Source organism: Camelina sativa, chromosome 3 (assembly GCF_030686135.1).
Source record: "Camelina sativa cultivar CO46 ecotype springtype chromosome 3, ASM3068613v1".
In the NCBI taxonomy this organism is placed as follows: domain Eukaryota; kingdom Viridiplantae; phylum Streptophyta; class Magnoliopsida; order Brassicales; family Brassicaceae; genus Camelina; species Camelina sativa.
The window spans coordinates 30,390,758-30,405,829 of NC_141882.1; the positions used below are offsets into that span (position 1 = coordinate 30,390,758).

At 33.2% G+C, this 15,072-nt stretch overlaps 3 protein-coding genes across 7 annotated transcripts; 1 reads left to right on the forward strand and 2 right to left on the reverse strand.

The window, feature by feature from the left end:
• Nucleotides 1-430: 430 nt before the first annotated feature.
• LOC104778374 (mediator of RNA polymerase II transcription subunit 9) lies at nucleotides 431-1,763 on the reverse strand. Of its 2 annotated transcripts, XM_010502810.3 has the most exons (5): nucleotides 1,218-1,763; nucleotides 1,073-1,135; nucleotides 886-966; nucleotides 741-799; nucleotides 431-654 (listed from the first exon to the last, which is right to left on the reverse strand). In XM_010502810.3, exons 1-5 carry the CDS (start codon nucleotides 1,701-1,703, stop codon nucleotides 597-599), a joined length of 747 nt encoding a protein of 248 aa, XP_010501112.2. In that variant the 5' UTR covers nucleotides 1,704-1,763; the 3' UTR covers nucleotides 431-596. The 2 variants fall into 2 exon arrangements, with proteins under 2 accessions (XP_010501112.2, XP_010501113.2); XM_010502811.3 differs by lacking the exon at nucleotides 886-966 and having other exon boundaries at nucleotides 1,218-1,703.
• On the forward strand, nucleotides 1,709-5,892 carry LOC104778375 (glutamine-dependent NAD(+) synthetase). Of its 3 annotated transcripts, none has more exons than XM_010502812.2 (14): nucleotides 1,709-2,014; nucleotides 2,419-2,667; nucleotides 2,746-3,051; nucleotides 3,143-3,366; nucleotides 3,476-3,579; nucleotides 3,676-3,810; nucleotides 3,885-4,053; nucleotides 4,152-4,287; nucleotides 4,381-4,519; nucleotides 4,625-4,801; nucleotides 4,885-5,052; nucleotides 5,144-5,239; nucleotides 5,319-5,447; nucleotides 5,532-5,892. In XM_010502812.2, the coding sequence occupies exons 2-14, from the start codon at nucleotides 2,474-2,476 to the stop codon at nucleotides 5,730-5,732; spliced, it is 2,178 nt and encodes a 725-aa protein (XP_010501114.1). In that variant the 5' UTR covers nucleotides 1,709-2,014; nucleotides 2,419-2,473; the 3' UTR covers nucleotides 5,733-5,892. The 3 variants fall into 3 exon arrangements, with proteins under 3 accessions (XP_010501114.1, XP_010501115.1, XP_010501116.1); XM_010502813.3 differs by having other exon boundaries at nucleotides 2,442-2,667; XM_010502814.3 differs by having other exon boundaries at nucleotides 1,869-2,014; nucleotides 2,447-2,667.
• A 4,459-nt stretch (nucleotides 5,893-10,351) lies between these two features.
• Nucleotides 10,352-13,450, reverse strand: LOC104778376 (protein indeterminate-domain 7). Of its 2 annotated transcripts, none has more exons than XM_010502816.3 (4): nucleotides 13,276-13,450; nucleotides 12,532-12,767; nucleotides 11,831-12,230; nucleotides 10,352-11,437 (listed from the first exon to the last, which is right to left on the reverse strand). In XM_010502816.3, the coding sequence occupies exons 2-4, from the start codon at nucleotides 12,764-12,766 to the stop codon at nucleotides 10,669-10,671; spliced, it is 1,404 nt and encodes a 467-aa protein (XP_010501118.2). In that variant the 5' UTR covers nucleotide 12,767; nucleotides 13,276-13,450; the 3' UTR covers nucleotides 10,352-10,668. The 2 variants fall into 2 exon arrangements, with proteins under 2 accessions (XP_010501118.2, XP_010501117.2); XM_010502815.2 differs by having other exon boundaries at nucleotides 10,441-11,437; nucleotides 13,070-13,375.
• Between the last annotated feature and the right edge of the window lie 1,622 nt (nucleotides 13,451-15,072).

Here is a 15,072-nt window from a genome sequence, read left to right on the forward strand (position 1 = left end):
TGAGTGTTATATATGAATTTTTGAGTATTATAATGAATTTATAAGCTTTTAGCTTAATTGAGTTCATGTATTATTTGGATTCGATGGACAGTCCAATTGGTCATAGTTCTATTTGGGCTTTGACCATAAATGTCCATTAAACGTATGTGTCCATTTAGATATGGACAGTCCAATTGACTATCCCTGTGAACAATTTGGCTTGGTTTAACTGCTTTAGTTCTTCCCACCGCGATGTATCTGCCCAGAAAACTCGCGGAAGAAGGACAAGCTCGATCCACGAATAGTAACCCTCAAGCTCAATCCAAGGTTACAACAAACGGAGACTTTCATCAAGAATATCTTCAACAGAAACTGTTTCCAACAAGACACACGAAAGATAACTAGAGAAAGCACACAGACAAAGATTTTGGTTTGGTCTGACGCAGACAAAAAAAAAACATGGTGCTTTGTGATCTATTATTGTTTAGTAGCTAAAAATATTTCTAGAAGAAAACCACATTCTCCTGAATAAACATTGGTTTATTGATAAACAGATACTGGTCTTTTTAGTACCTAAAATTTGCTAAAATCAAAACATATTGGAAGCAATATAAGAACTAAGGCTCGATCTTGACAATCTCTTCAATAGATTTCCTGTACTCCAGAATCAAATCCCTGACCAAAAGACATAACACAACACAAAGGTAAGAGTAAAGATCAATCTAATCAGATAAAAAGATATGATACCAATTTCTGCTAACCTTCTTTGTTGAAGCAATTGCTCACTCTCTTCAACATTTCGCTTTTGGCCATCAACAGTCTATACAAATACACAAAGAGCGATCCATAAGCACATACATATTAAGAAGCAGAGTATGTTCGGATCCAAGATGTTAATGATACTACCATAGTCTTAGATCCTAGTGACCCTGAAATCGAATTCAACAACTGTTGACACTTGTCGAAATGGCTATTCAATTCAGCCACCTGCAAATTCACAACAATCCCCCACACACACACACACACACACTATTTCAACATCCAACAAGAAAGAAGCCTAGAAAATCTTAAAAAGACTGGATTTTTAACAAACCAGGGCATCAGAATTGTGATCTCGTGTTCCAGTTTCAACGACATCGGCTAATTTCTCCACCATCTGCGGTTCATTAACACGAAATTAGACTCCCCAACAGATCCCAATTCCAGTTGGAAGAAACCAATTTATGGGTAAAACTTACGGGATAAAGATGGAAGTGAGAAGCTAAAGACTGATGCTGTTGCGGAGTCTGCACCATCTGTTGTTGCTGTTGCGGTGTATGCATCATCATAGATTGAGGCGTATGAACCATAGTTTGTGGTGGCGGAGGCGATTGCAACGACTGCTGCTGCTGCTGCTGCTGAGGAGGAGGCGGAGGAGATTGTAACAACCGTTGTTGTTGTTGTTGGAATTGCTGTTGCTGAATGAAGTGTTGTTGTTGTTGTTGGAATTGCTGAAATTGCTGTATATCTTGTTGTGGCTGGAATTGTTGCTGCTGCTGCTGTTGATGATGAAACTGTTGTTGTTGTTGTTGTTGTTGCTGCTGCTGTTGTAATTGTTGTTGTTGGTGTTGCTGCTGGAGGTTGAATAGCTGCTGGTCGTGATTCGTCGGTGTACCGTAGTTACCCTGCGCCTGCACGTTTGGGATCATCGACCAATTATTACCTCCTCCTGAGAATTGATCCATGTTTTGCTCCTCCTCCGATCTCACTATTTCTCGTCGTTCAAGGAAGAAGAAGACCCACAGAGAGACAAAAGGCGACGTCGTAAGCTGAGCGTATTAAATGGGTAAAAGCCCATTGACTTAGCTGAGCCCATTTAGATTTTATTTCCTCTCAAACGACGACGTCTTAGGTTTCATCATCACAAATTCACACTAGTCCATGATCGAACAGAGACGGAAGATGAAAAAGATGCCTAATTCCTAATTCCTTGTTCTTACAAAATCCAATTTTTTTTTTTTCTTTTTCTTCTTCAGTGGTTCGAAATTGAAAACAGGTACGTGTTGTTATTATTGGGTTTGATTGGGAATTATGTATTTTGAGCTTAATTCTACTACACACATAACCGAAGTTTCATCATTTTGGCTTTTTAAAAATCGTTCCTTTTTAACTTTTGAGTCTAACTTATTTCTCACGTTCCAGTGATTTGAACTCTTTTCATCTTAGCTTTTGCTCTTTCGTTGCTTTAATTGCGTTATTAAGTTGATTCATACTTATGGGTATCCTTAATTCTTTAGCGTGAAAACAGAAGAAAAAAAAAGAGCAAACTTGTGGATGTGATTCGATTTCGAGATTGAAAAAACAAAAAATCACGGAATAGATAATTGAGTATATGTTTCTATGTAATGTTTTGTTTTGATTTCTCACATCGTCTCTAAAAAAAATGTATTGAAATGACAGAACTCGTACACTACTTGACTTAGATTAGGAAGTACACTCTACTTGCTTGACGAAGATGAGGCTGTTGAAGGTTGCGACGTGTAACTTGAACCAATGGGCCATGGATTTCGATTGCAACATGAAGAATATCAAGGCTTCTATCGCCGAGGCAAAGGCTGCTGGTGCTGTCATCAGGCTTGGACCTGAGCTCGAAGTCACTGGCTATGGCTGCGAGGATCATTTCTTGGAGCTAGACACCGTCACTCACGCGTATGCTTCTCTTGTTTGAATCTACTAGTTCTTGGGGGTCACATGTTTGTAATGTTTCTGTGAATATGTTCTTTTCAGGTGGGAGTGTTTGAAGGAACTGCTGGTAGGTGATTGGACGGATGGTATATTGTGCAGCATAGGAATGCCTGTGATCAAAGGAGCAGAGCGGTATAACTGTCAGGTTCTCTGTATGAACAGAAGAATCATCATGATCCGACCAAAAATGTGGCTTGCAAATGATGGAAACTATAGGGAGCTACGGTGGTTCACGGCTTGGAAGCAGAGAGAACACCTCGATGAGTTTCAGCTCCCAATTGAAATCTCTGAGGCTTTGGATCAGACATCTGTTCCTTTTGGTTATGGTTACATCCAGTTTATCGACACGTGAGTTTGGATTTAATGCTGCCATTTCGACCTTGTCAATGATTTTCTTTATTTGTGATATTAAACTGTATCAGTTATGTTTTCTATTCAGAGCTGTTGCAGCTGAAGTCTGTGAGGAACTGTTTAGTCCACTTCCTCCTCATGCTGAGCTTGCATTGAATGGGGTTGAGGTATTTATGAATGCAAGTGGGAGTCATCACCAACTCCGAAAGCTTGATATTCGTTTGAATGCTTTCATGGGCGCTACTCATGCTCGTGGTGGGGTATATATGTACAGTAATCAACAGGGATGCGATGGTAGCCGTTTATATTATGGTATGTTTGACGAACTAGGATTGAAATTGTCATTTTTGAGCGAGTCTTATCTACTTTTTGTGTGACCGGACCACCATCTTGATTTGTTCATTTTCAAACCCGAGTGCAGATGGATGTGCATGCATTGTTGTAAATGGGGATGTTGTCGCTCAAGGCTCACAATTCTCATTGAGGGACGTTGAGGTCATCGTATCTCAAGTTGATCTTGATGCGGTATCCCTCTTTTACCATTTTGCTTTACTTTCTTCTGTTTCGTGATATATAAATGAAAAGTTCTTAGGACTATCTTGCTTCTTTGTCTGCTATAAGGTTGCGAGTCTTCGAGGATCTATAAGTAGTTTTCAGGAACAAGCAAGCTGCAAGGTTAAGGTATCTTCAGTAGCTGTGCCCTGTAGACTGACACAGTCCTTCAACCTGAAAATGACACTAAGCAGTCCAAAAAAGGTTCTCCATCCTCAAGTAATTGATATTAAGTTAACACTAATATTTCTCGATTCTAATATACATTAGTAATGTAGATCATGTACCACTCTCCACAAGAAGAAATAGCCTTTGGCCCCGCTTGTTGGATGTGGGACTATTTGAGAAGAAGTGGCGCTTCAGGGTTTTTGCTCCCTCTTTCTGGCGGAGCAGACAGCTCCTCCGTGGCAGCTATTGTTGGCTGCATGTGCCAACTTGTTGTTAAAGGTACACTGGTGCTTTTTTTTCTATCTATGTTGAACTGTGTTTTTTTATAAATTCCATAATGTTAAGTTCTCTCAGAGTATATCTTCTTTCTCGTTTAGAGATTGCAAAGGGAGATGAGCAAGTAAAAGCTGATGCGATCCGAATTGGGAATTATACTAATGGACAGTTTCCTACTGGTAGCAAAGAGTTTGCCAAACGAATATTTTACACTGTCTTTATGGGGTCTGAAAACAGGTAAATTACTTAGTAGGAGCAAAGAGAATGAGTTTTGGTCATAGCTGTGTGATTTTGCAGCATGTTCCCTATACTGAAACCTCAAATTTGCAGTTCTGAGGAGACAAAAAGGCGCGCAAAGCAGCTGGCAGATGAGATCGGTGCTTGGCATCTTGATGTTTGCATAGATGGTGTTGTCTCTGCGGTTTTATCTTTATTTCAAACGGTTACAGGCAAGCGGCCTCGGTATAAGGTAACATATTACCTAGACAAACAGTTGGAACAAATGAAATATGATCATCTGAAAAAAAAAAAAGGACAACAAATCGTGGAAATGTTTGTTTGTTTTGTTTATTAGGTTGATGGAGGATCAAACGCTGAGAACCTTGGGTTGCAGAACATTCAAGCCCGGATGAGAATGGTGTTAGCATTTATGTTAGCGTCTCTCTTACCCTGGGTTCATAGCAAGCCAGGCTTTTACCTTGTTCTAGGCAGCTCCAACGTTGATGAAGGACTTCGTGGTTACCTGACAAAGGTAAGGGAGTAATCTCCTTTTGCTGCTACATCTCTAATCCCATAGATTGTTAATAAATAGTTTCATGTTCTTGGTGGAAACAGTATGATTGCAGCTCAGCAGACATAAATCCCATAGGAAGTATCAGTAAAATGGATTTGAGGTTGTTCTTAAAATGGGCTGCAACGAATCTCGGGTATCCATCCTTGGCAGAGATAGAAGCTGCTCCACCAACAGCTGAGCTTGAGCCCATTCGTTCTGACTATTCTCAGGTAATAACAAAACTATTTGTGATTCTATAGCTATAGTCAACGAAGTTGTCAATTTAGACATCAATTTAGACATCTTGAGTTTTGAAAACAGCTGGATGAAGTCGACATGGGAATGACATATGAAGAGCTTTCAGTCTATGGAAGGATGAGGAAGATATTCCGATGTGGACCAGTTTCTATGTTCAAGGTTTGAGTTTTTGAAAGCTAGCCACGTATGTTACTAAATCATGATACACTGAAACTGAAGCTGGTCTATGATTCTGCAGAATCTATGTTACAAGTGGGGAACAAAGCTAAGCCCAGCAGAAGTAGGTGAGAAAGTGAAGTATTTCTTCAAATACTATTCGATCAATCGACACAAGATGACTGTCCTCACACCGTCCTACCACGCTGAGGTACTTGCTTATCTGAAACATGTTTCAATCTGTCTTGAAGGGAAGAAAAATAACTCATTGGTTTTTTGTTGGTTGTTGATGCAGAGTTACTCTCCAGAGGACAACAGATTCGATCTGAGGCAGTTTTTGTATAACAGCAGGTGGCCATACCAGTTTAAGAAGATTGACGAGATTGTTGAAGGCTTAAATGGTGACTCGGTTGCTTTCCCGGAAGAAGCAGGAAACTCCGAGAAAGAAGTTGGAGTTGTAGCAGCAAACTCTGAAGACCCAAGTGCGGGTCTCTGATGAACCCTATCTGTTTCAACCTAACTGGAAGTTACAAGAGTGATATTTACGCTTTAAATAAAGCATAATTTCCAAACTACATGTAGCAAAATAATAAATTCAAGAGCTATGCACATTGTTAATCCATTTGGTTTACTAATTCATAAATTAGACATATCCATTTGATTGCTCTCAAAAAACAAAAGAAAAAGCCCATTTGATTAGTTTGTGTGTAATTGAATAACGTTTTCTTTAGAAAGTCTATTCTTGTTTTATTACATGGAAGCAAATAATATATCAGCAAACTGGGCATGTTTGTTATTCTTTTTAGGATTGAATAAATTAGATATTCCTTTTGAATAATTAAATTGCATATAAGAACCAAACATAATTAGAATCGAATATTAATTTGAAACATTGAATTTCATTTTGAAGGAAAAAAAAAAGTAAATATTATACAGAATCACTTAATAGTTCTTGAATATAAAGGGAAAGATTTTATAACTTTTATGAAGATATAAACCACTTAATATAGACAGAAATAACTGTAAATGTTATGTGTAGAAGGATAACTCTTATTGATTTACAGTAGACAAGATATATACAGACATGTGAATAACCTATAGTAGTATTGTACAGAAGTAATTGAGAATATACACTTTACATATATAAAGATCATAATCAAATCAATTCCTATGATTACTCCTTAATAATAACAACATATCAAACAATTTGAATAACTTATTTGACTATCTTAAGCGTACATGCATATATAAAAAGCCATGTTCTTGCTCTTTACTTTCTTCACACCAGAAAATAATAAAAACTTGATCACTGAATCATACCAACAAAATGGCATTATCGTCAAAGCTTGGATTGATAGTCATCCTCGTCGTATGTTGTCTCCTAGTTACTTCTCAATCAAGAGGTAATTAATATAACAAATGTCTTTTTTGTTTTTTTGTTTGTTGTCAAATCATATAAACTGTTTCATTTGTTTTAATTTTTGTTTTTATCCGTGGTAAACTAATAGAAGTAAGAGAGAATGATATTCCTCGGTCATCGTGCGTCTATAGAGGTCCATGCAAAAGCAACGGAGATTGTACGAGTCAATGTGGACCACCGGCCTTCCCACCGTCCACAGTTGCCGAATGCCAACCCAGTCCTAGAGGTCATGGCAACATTTGTTGTTGTGCCAAAGATTAATTAATTCTCCTATATACTCAAAACAAAATGTAACTCTATCTATCTAGCTACTTCTTAATATCTACACAATAACTGTATTAGATATTTTTAAAAAGTTCGATTACTCTTTCTTGATCAAAAAAATAAATAATAATATATCACTATAAAAAACTTAGCTTCTTACGTTGGTTTTTTTTGTTTGTTTATAACTTTATATCCCACAAGGTAATATAGATTAACTTAAACATATTTAAGTCGAAAGTGACTTAACTTTCGATAACGTAAAAAAGTTTTCTACATCGCCTTAACAAAGCAACATTGTGTTTTGTATATACTGCTATTAAAAATCAAATACAAGTAAGTATACACTAGCTGCTTTTAATATCAAATACAAATAAACTTCAAATTAACTATAACTTTGAAACAACAATTGACCAACTTTCAAGTAATCAAATATGTAGTTTCAAGGATAATTGATCTCATTGTCCGAGCGATTCCATTGGGTTTTGAATGAATCCAAGTTGTTAATTGTCTCTAATTTTTTTTTTCTTTCCATCAATTGTCTATAGTTCTTCCTTTCATTTTAATTAGTAAATTTGCTTAAAATTTATTATTTAAAAGTAGCATTGATAAAATTAAAACTTTTAAGTAAAATCTAATGATGATGATGATGATAGAATTCGGTTTTGTTCTCCAATTAATATATATTGTAGACTTGATTAAATGTATAATAAGATTTTAATTTATTTAAAACATATTTCACCAATTTTAATTTTATAATGCATATATGGACAAAAAATTTAAACATTTATTTCTAATTATTTCCCCAAGATTTTATAACTTTTATGAAGATTTTTTGTTTTTGAACAAACTTTTATGAAGATTTAAACCACTTAATAGGGACAGAAATCCCAACACAATAATAAACAATTTGAATATTCAATTGACTATCTCAACTTTACGTACACATATATATATATATATATATATAGCAATGCATATTCTTGCTCTTTTACTTTCTTACTAGATTTTAATCCGCAGTACACCACAGACATTTAATTTCTATTATAATTTCTATTTTATGTTGTATCTATTTATTAAATATTGAATGTTTTGTAAATAGAAAAATAACTAAATTTTCTAGTTTTTGTCCGGCTAAATATTTATATTATTTTTAACCCGCAATACACTTCATGACCATTTGTTTGTTATATTTAGTTTATTTTGTTTAGTGTTTGAGATTCTATTTTAATTTTTAATTATTATAACAAAAAATAAGGGAACTAAATACATAATCAGTAATTATACGCTGTGATTAAGTCACATTTTTCCTAATGAATTAATTATTTTATACAATCTTAGTTAAATAAACTTGATTTTATGTCAAATATTTTAATATTAGTAGTGCTGATAAATAATTAAATGAGGATTTAACCCGTGTTAACACAAATTTAATAATATTTTATTAATTTCAACATGCTCTTTTTATAACTCATCTACTATATAACCACATTATATAGTATTTTAGAATTTTTTTAATTTTACATATTCGTAATAATTAAATTTTTTATTAAGTTTATATATGTTAATTATAATATTTAAATAATTGTCAATTGAAGTTTTTCTTACGTTAAGAATCAAAGCTCACAGATTTTGGAAAACAAAATGGGAATCAAATTGTTTTTTTATTTGTTTACGAAGGATTCAGATATAGAATATCTTCAAAACACAACTATGATTAAATATATGATAGTTTCTATTTCCATATTGATTGCTGTTATTTTTTTAACTGAAATAAAATGTAAAATATTTAGGAAACAAAATCTGGAGTAATTTTAGTTTTAGAAATTTTTTAGGGGTTAATGTTGTAAATAACTTTTTAAATAAACAAAACTAAAATGATATAACACAAAATATACTTCAAAAATGTTAATATAGATTCAAACCATAAAATAATAAAAACTTGATCACTAAATCATACCAACAAAATTGCATTATGGTCAAAGCTTCGATTAATTGTCATCCTCGTCATATGTTGTCTCCTAGTTACTTCTCAATCAACAGATAATTTAATATATGTCTTTTCTAATCACATCTAAGAGCAAATATATATATATAAATATATTTATTTATATACATATATATTTATATATATCTGACCTTCTCATTTGTTTAATTACTAATAGATGTAAGAGAGAATGGTTATCATCCAAGTTCGTGCGTCTATAGAGGTCCATGCCAAAACCACAGAGATTGTAAGAGACAATGTAGACCACCGGACTTCTCACTGTTGACAATTGGCTTATGCCAACCCAATCCTAGAGGTCATGGCAAAATTTGTTGTTGTGCCAAAGATTAATTCTCTGATATTTATCGACATAATAATTTGTTGTTGTGCCAAAGATTAATTCTCTGATATTTATAATCTAACTAGATTTTAACCCGCGGTATATCATTAGACAAATTTTTATAACAAAAAAACTAAATTTTTAAAAATTATATTTGTTTGTCAATTTTGTTTTTTTTGTTTAGTGTTTAAGATTGTATAATTGTATTTTGGTTGTTAATTCTAAAATATGACCAGTTGTATACAGACAAAACGAGACACTTATTTAGTTTTATTTATAATAATGTTACATTTTTACCGTATTGAATTTTTTATGATTATATAATTTTTTTACTGTTTTTAAGCTTTAACCCGTGAACAAATATTCTTACATTATCATTTTATATTTTTTTAGTGTTTTTAAATTTAATATGTAAGTTTAGTGTTATTTAGATTTAACTTGTGAAAAAACTATATCAGTAAAAGTTATCATGCAGTATCCGCAGATAAATTATATTATAAATACTCCAATTTATTAGATTAATCTGTGACATAATTATTTTTACATTTTTTTATCAGCATATTAGTAACCATTAGAGATTTTAATTATTCATATCAAACAGTATAGTTATTATTGAATAGTACAGTTTGAAAAGGAAAAAAATATTATATATATATTTTTAGGATATGTTATTAAGTGTAATAAATTTCTAAATATATAAAATGTTTTAAGAAATTATAACTCAAATTCGTAAAAATATTTTAGGAATCTAATTGATTTTGCTTTTTTGTGTAATTTTTTAAAGATTAAGTTTGTAAATAGAGAAACTAACTAATCTACCATGAACAGTGATAAATCTTTCCAAATGTGCCATAACCGGGTTAGGCCATTCACTAATTAATATGATATCAAAGAAAATGATTATTGTTTTTGGTTGAAAAGAAAAAAGAACAAAATATGTGTTGTACTGTGTATCTGTGAACTACATTTGCAAAACTAATTGTATTCCTATTTACCTAAACCTGAAAGTAATTATTTTCCATAACTCATTTGTTACAAGTATAATAAACCATATAAATTGGATATATGTGTTGTTCTTCACTACTTTGCACGTGCATGCGGAGAAGCTAGAATCAAAGCGTAGTGCGTTACAACTTGCAACAAGTATGTAATGTTGATCTATTAGACTACTACTTTGCCCATTTCCTCATAAAATATCATAAATACGCAACGAGCTCTCTTTATGTTTTGCATGTGTATCAGAAATTAAACCATAAACACAATTATATTATTAATCAACAGACGAATCGTAATCGGTAATTCATTTTCCTTTTTTCTTGGTATAAACTTGCTTGCACCGTACGTGATAATTCTCCTTTCAACATTTGTTTAATTTAAACTAATTTTATAGAAGAGTCTCTATACATATACTTTTCTATCATATATTAATCTTGGTGGCTATGTTGTTCCTCCGAAGCAGAACCGTTGAGACAGTTGCCAAGATTATTAGCGAAGCTTAGAATCTCGTTATGCGACATTAACGACCTTAGCCCCAAGAAATCCCTCGTCTCTCCTCGACCGTCGTCCACGACCTCGTTCTTTTCGGCGACAAAAGAACCGTTGAAAGCTTCTCCTCCGCCGTGATGTTGATGATTCATCATGTAATAATCTTGAAATCCGTATCCTGGTTCAGGTGGTGAAGTCATCATCGCAGCCATTGTAGTCGTGATCAGGTTATTATAGCTTGATGACCTTGACGACCTCTCTTCTTCCTCTGGAGTTTTCGACTTCGTGGAACCCATTTGAGCTGCTTTCTGGAGCAAAGCTGTGGCTGACATAGCCGGCGACGAGCGGTGAAAGTTGGACCTTCCGGTTCCGGTGGGTGCAGAAGAAGCAAGAGGAGGGAACAAATTACCATTGTTGCCATTAGGGTTAGGGTTTGATGACACAAGCCAGGGAGGGATGTTTTGGAAGTGATGATGCTGTGATTCTTCTTGCTTCATAGGACCATGGTGGAGATTATTGTTGCTGATGATGTTTTGGGATGACGAAGAGAAATTGATGTTGTGTTGTACAGTCGGATGATGATGACGATGATGGTCATGATGAGAAGGAGAAACTGAAGACTGGATGAGAATAGGGTTTGGTAGAGCTCTTGCACTCTCTTCTGCTAATGCATCGCAAAATGCTCTATGAGTTATGAAACTATCCCTCCTGCAATAATATTATAATTCCACAAATAATCAAAACCAAAAAAAATACATTTAAAGTTAAATTAATCAAGAAAACAAAGACTTTTTTCGAGGTTTGTAGGTCCATCTAAAGCATGCATTATTTGTGGGGTTGTGTCACGTGTGAATAATAAGATGATGATATGATCAGTATGCAATAAATGTAGCCGTATAAAGGATTTCGATATTAGGGACTCAAGAAATTAAAAACACAACAACTTAGAAAGAAGTACCACAATAATAAATAGTTGTTTAAACGTAGATTCTTTGAGCTCCTTAAAATAAATTACCATGTTTGTCCTATTCAAATTTAATAAATGAAACTAGTCATAAACATGTTTAAATCAAGTTGGATGGTGTGAAAGAGTTAATATACCTAGAAAAGAGAGTACCACAGTCGCATTTGTATTCTTTAGTGCCACAAGTCTTAGCATGAGCCTTCCAGTCTGACTGCACAGCATATTTCTTGGAACACTTTTCACATTTCCATTTTTTCTCGCCATGTTTTCTGAAGAAATGCTTCTTTATTCCGGTTAAGTCACCGAGAGCTCTTGACGGATGGCTATGGACACAGCCTGGCTCCGGACAGACGTAGACTTTCTTCCTAACCACATCTTTGTTTGATCTTTGTTTAAGCTTCCATGGTAGATTGTGTCCCCTCTTGTGAAGTTGCAAGTTTTGGTCTCTTTGGAAACCTTTGTTGCAGACCTCACATATGAATCTGTTTGTCGCCATTAATGTTTTTGGTGATAGAGCCATCACTTCTGCTTCCGGGTCTGAAATAAGAAGACACCAAACAAAGTACAAATATCAATTAGTTCTCTCTTAACACATATGTAATCGAAAAATAAAGTTTGGATTTTTCTTGTGTTTTTTGCCCATTGTGATAATAGAGATGAGAAAGATGACAAAGTTAAAAGGGTAAAAAAGAATATTCGGACAGTACCCACAATTCTAAACAAGAAAAAAAAACAATAATTAGCATGAATACGTCCAAATCAAACTAATAAAAAAACCAATAAAATTTTGATTTTTCTTCGTCTTCTTATAATTAAAGTATATCAAAAAATAATTTACCTGGATTTCCTGGTTGGTTTCTCTTCCTCTTAAGAGATGTTTGTGGAACAAAACACTGTTGTTGTTGTTGTTGTTGTTGTTGCTGCTGATTAATGTAAGAGCCACTAGTTTCAGTTCTGTTTCCAGAAGACACACTTGCTTGATCTCCTGAAGCTGATGTTAAATTCGACATGTTCTCCTCCACTTGTTGTTGTTGTTGCTGATGATGAAATATCATATCTCTGTTCATCATCATCCTTAAACACCAAAAAAAAAAAACCTTAATTTTATTATAAAATTATAGTAAAAAGAGAAACAACTACAACTTTTTCAGATCTATGTACAGACAAAGACTAGTGGAGAAAAGAAAAGAAAAAACACTTAAGCAGAAACATCCAAGAAATTAATGAAACCCATGATTCTAAATATAAACAGGACTAGTAAAATATTAAAAATTTCTTGGTTTGGTTTCAACGCAAGGGACAAGCTTTGGTTTTATGGGAAGAACAAAACAAATAATTACTAATAAGTCTCTGAATCCAAGAGATGAGTTTGAAACCTGAACATAAAAACCAGATTTTTTTTGGTTCTTCAAACATGAACAAGAAGCTTTAAAAGCTTGCTTTTTCTACCAACAAAAATCCAAAATAAATATATTTTTTAAAAAAACATACAGTAAATTACAACAAGAACATGAATAACAAGAGAAGAAATAAATTAATAACGAAGGAGAAGGAAGAAAATACAAAAAAAAAAAAAAAATACCTAAGCTAGAAAAAGGAGAGAGAGAGAGAGAGAGAGAGAGAGAGAGAGGAGAGATTGTGGACTGGATGAGAGCAACTCTTTATTATCTTTCTCTCTTTGTGTGTTGTTGATGATATTTGAAACTTTTATATTCTCAGAAGCAAAATAATAATAATAAGTGAACCCTACCGCTAATGAACAAAAAAGCAAAGAAGTAAAATAAAACTCTTCTGGCTTTGGCATTTTCTGCCTTTATTTTTTCTTTTAAATTTGTTATTTATTTATTTACACTTACTTACGCAGAAGCTCACAGAGAGACTCAGAGCAGTCTGTCTTATTGACTGTAAATTTTGTTTTTTTTTTAATATTTATTTTCAATTTTGTGTTTAAACTTTAAAGGGAGGAGGGAGTGGGCCAAAAAAAATAAAAAACTTTTGCTCACACTTGTATGAAAACTGAAAAGCTTGCAGCAAAAAGAGGAGATTGTAAATAATTTTTGTTCGTTTCTCGAGATAGTGAGAAGACATGTTCTTGTGAATTCGTTTAGTGCATGCACTATTAATGTTATGTATTTGAGTATTCTTTCCCCCTAGGAGTTATTGATTTCATTATTGTTTTCTTTGACTACTCAGTCTTCATCATTGTACTAATTTTTTTTTTAATGGAATCATGTAAATTTATTGGTTTCCACTTTTGTGACAACATTGTCAAATCTGTATTTAATCTACAGAATATTATGATGTGTTAGTTTTGTTACAGAAACAAAAAAAACAACAAACTTGTAACCAAAATTACACTAAATGCTTGAATAATTCACTTTTGTGACAACATTGTCAAATCTGTAAATTACAATTTTAATGAATTCTTGTGTTTTCTAGTTATAAAGTTGTAAATACATATTTACACCGTGATTTACAGTACTAAAAAACTTGATTGGTTCATTGATTTAAAGAAGAAAAAGGTTAACTTTTCTGTATCTTTTCTTTTGGGGGTTCAAATTGAGGCTTTTCATGTGAAAAGAAAAAAGAGAAAAGAAAGAATAAATGAAAATTAAATGGATTAATTATGTTGAAGAAAAGATTAATGTTTCAGTGACACATGCCCTAACCTACTTTATGATCTACATCGAGATATGGACACAAATCATTGACATTTTTGAATTTGTAGAAGAAAAAAATGATAAATCTATATATTTCATACGTAGACCGTGGTCCAAGGTCGTAGACTAGACACCACTAATCTCCCTATCTTATCTACATTTTGAAATTATAAAAAGAAATACTGATCAAAACTTTGATTACTACTGACTACTGGTGTGTCATTTGTATACGAATTTATTTTTTCAAACATTACTCTAATTCTTTTTATTTATTTATGGTACACCTTTGACAATTTGCAACTATACACAATGGTCTGAAATTTAAAAGACTAAACCATTAGTTAGATCTCTTAACCGCCAGATCTGAAATTTTTGAAAGAGAAGCATATAAAAGTATGAAGACAAATATTTAAAAAAAAAAAAGAAGAAGAAGAAGAACAAAATTCACTAATAAATGTCCACTCACATCAGAGAGAGTTATTCCATTTGGTGACACACATGCATCCATAATGTGAACTTTTGATTATAAATTCTCTCATGCTGTATGAGTATATTCTTTGCATTTTTATACATAGGAGAGCCTAGGTAGCAAAACGAGGCTAATCCATTCCATTAAACTTTATCCATTTTGGACAAATTAAATATGATAATTTTGATGGTTTTGAACTGTCGTGTTAGCAATCCTTAAAAACACTATCCTAATGATGTCGTTTTCGTTT